This window comes from Alligator sinensis, unplaced genomic scaffold, assembly GCF_000455745.1.
Source record: "Alligator sinensis unplaced genomic scaffold, ASM45574v1 scaffold327_1, whole genome shotgun sequence".
NCBI classification, from domain to species: domain Eukaryota; kingdom Metazoa; phylum Chordata; order Crocodylia; family Alligatoridae; genus Alligator; species Alligator sinensis.
The window spans coordinates 1,131,740-1,133,210 of record NW_005842379.1 but is presented as its reverse complement, the minus strand read 5'-3'; the positions used below and the strand labels follow the sequence as shown (position 1 = coordinate 1,133,210).

At 48.4% G+C, this 1,471-nt stretch overlaps 1 protein-coding gene across 1 annotated transcript in view; it reads right to left on the bottom strand.

Moving 5' to 3' along the window:
- Nucleotides 1-1,471, bottom strand: part of ATP1B1 (ATPase Na+/K+ transporting subunit beta 1) — a 22,034-nt gene that overhangs the window by 2,469 nt on the left and 18,094 nt on the right. The window contains exon 6 of the mRNA XM_014522628.2: nucleotides 26-106. Coding sequence (XP_014378114.1) covers nucleotides 26-106 — 81 coding nt within the window. The remainder of the gene's footprint in view (nucleotides 1-25; nucleotides 107-1,471) is intronic.

The following is a 1,471-nucleotide window of genomic DNA, read 5'->3' as shown; positions in this document are numbered from 1 at the left end:
TACTCTGTAGCGTTTCCCCACTTACCTTGCCAGCACAGTGGATAGGAATGATATTCTCATGGAATTTTCCTACAAAGTCTTCGGGGAGGGAGCTGTTTTGTGGAGGCTAAAAGAGAAGACCAAATCAGGGAAATGTTATACATTTAAGACTGTTCCCAGAATCTCTATATCCCACTTCCCAACACATCCCATCTTCCTGAGGTTCAAGACTAGCTCACACAGGTTCAATTTCTGGCTGCAAAGCTCAGCGTGAGATACAAACAAACTTGCCGGCTGACCCAGATTTCTTTCTAGGTCACATAGTTTTGAAGCACTGCATCAGTAGCAATTTTTAGGGCATCACTACATTTCATCATAGTTTAAGATGTAAACAGGCCTGTGAATCAGCACAGTCTAATCGCTATTGGAATGCAGGTGAGCCCAGTTGTGTCTACACCACAGAAACCTTTAAGACCCAGATCCTCAAAAAGAAATTGATGCCTACCTCTTACTGACTGAGAGACAAGGGCTTTCTATGAGAGTTAGGAACCTGTCCGAGGGGATATAGGCCTGCAAATCACCTTCAGCAGCCTACCTAGCAGATTCAGTAAAGTTATACAAACTGGCCGCATCCAGGTGAGCGTGGATGTTTGGTTGCCTAGGGACAAGTAACAGCAGCAGACCTTGTGCTGCTGCTACTGGTCCCCAGGCAACACCTGTGCCATGCATGCTGTGGCACATGGCAGGTTACCCTGGGTGGGGTAGGGGAGGCTGCCAGCAGCTTTACCTGGGGTCCAAGGGGCTGGGGAAGCTGCAGCCATGGTGCTCCTGCAGCTGAGAGCCTGGCCAGCTGCCAGACTGTGGCTCTGGCTGGCTAGGCTGTGGTTTTGGTTGGTGCATGCTGCTGCCACATGCACCACCTCACTGTTTTTCCCCACGTGGGTTTTTGTGACCCTGGGATCTCTCAGAGTCAATCCCTCCCCGCTTCCCCTGAGCTGCAAGGTAGCAGCATGGAGAATGCTAACACTGCAGACAGGTCTGCAGTGCTCATCTAGATGTGGCCACTGGGTCCTTTTGAGAGATGGACCATTTAGTACTAATACAGGGCATATAGAAGGATGGAAGGAAAACCTTACTGCAATTTTCAAAAGAGAAACAGATGAGAGATCACATGCCCCTCAATGATGCTTGTTATATGGCACAGGGACAAGACAGCACCTTTGAAAAGCATGCGTAGTTCTCACCTAAAACGTCAAGTTGTGCAGAGACCCCCACATCTGGCTTTACCATTTATTTGTACAGAGCACGCTAGATTACAACTAGAAGGTTCCCAATGGAAGTGGTGACTAGCAGTGCTGAGCTTCAGCAATGGGGTAAAAGAGCTGGGATGGAATTTCCCAAATTGGTCTGAGGAAATGTTTAGAGGTAAGCAAGCTACTGCTGCTACTAGGAATAGCTGTGCAACTAACTGGTACCATGTGCCTCAGAAGTT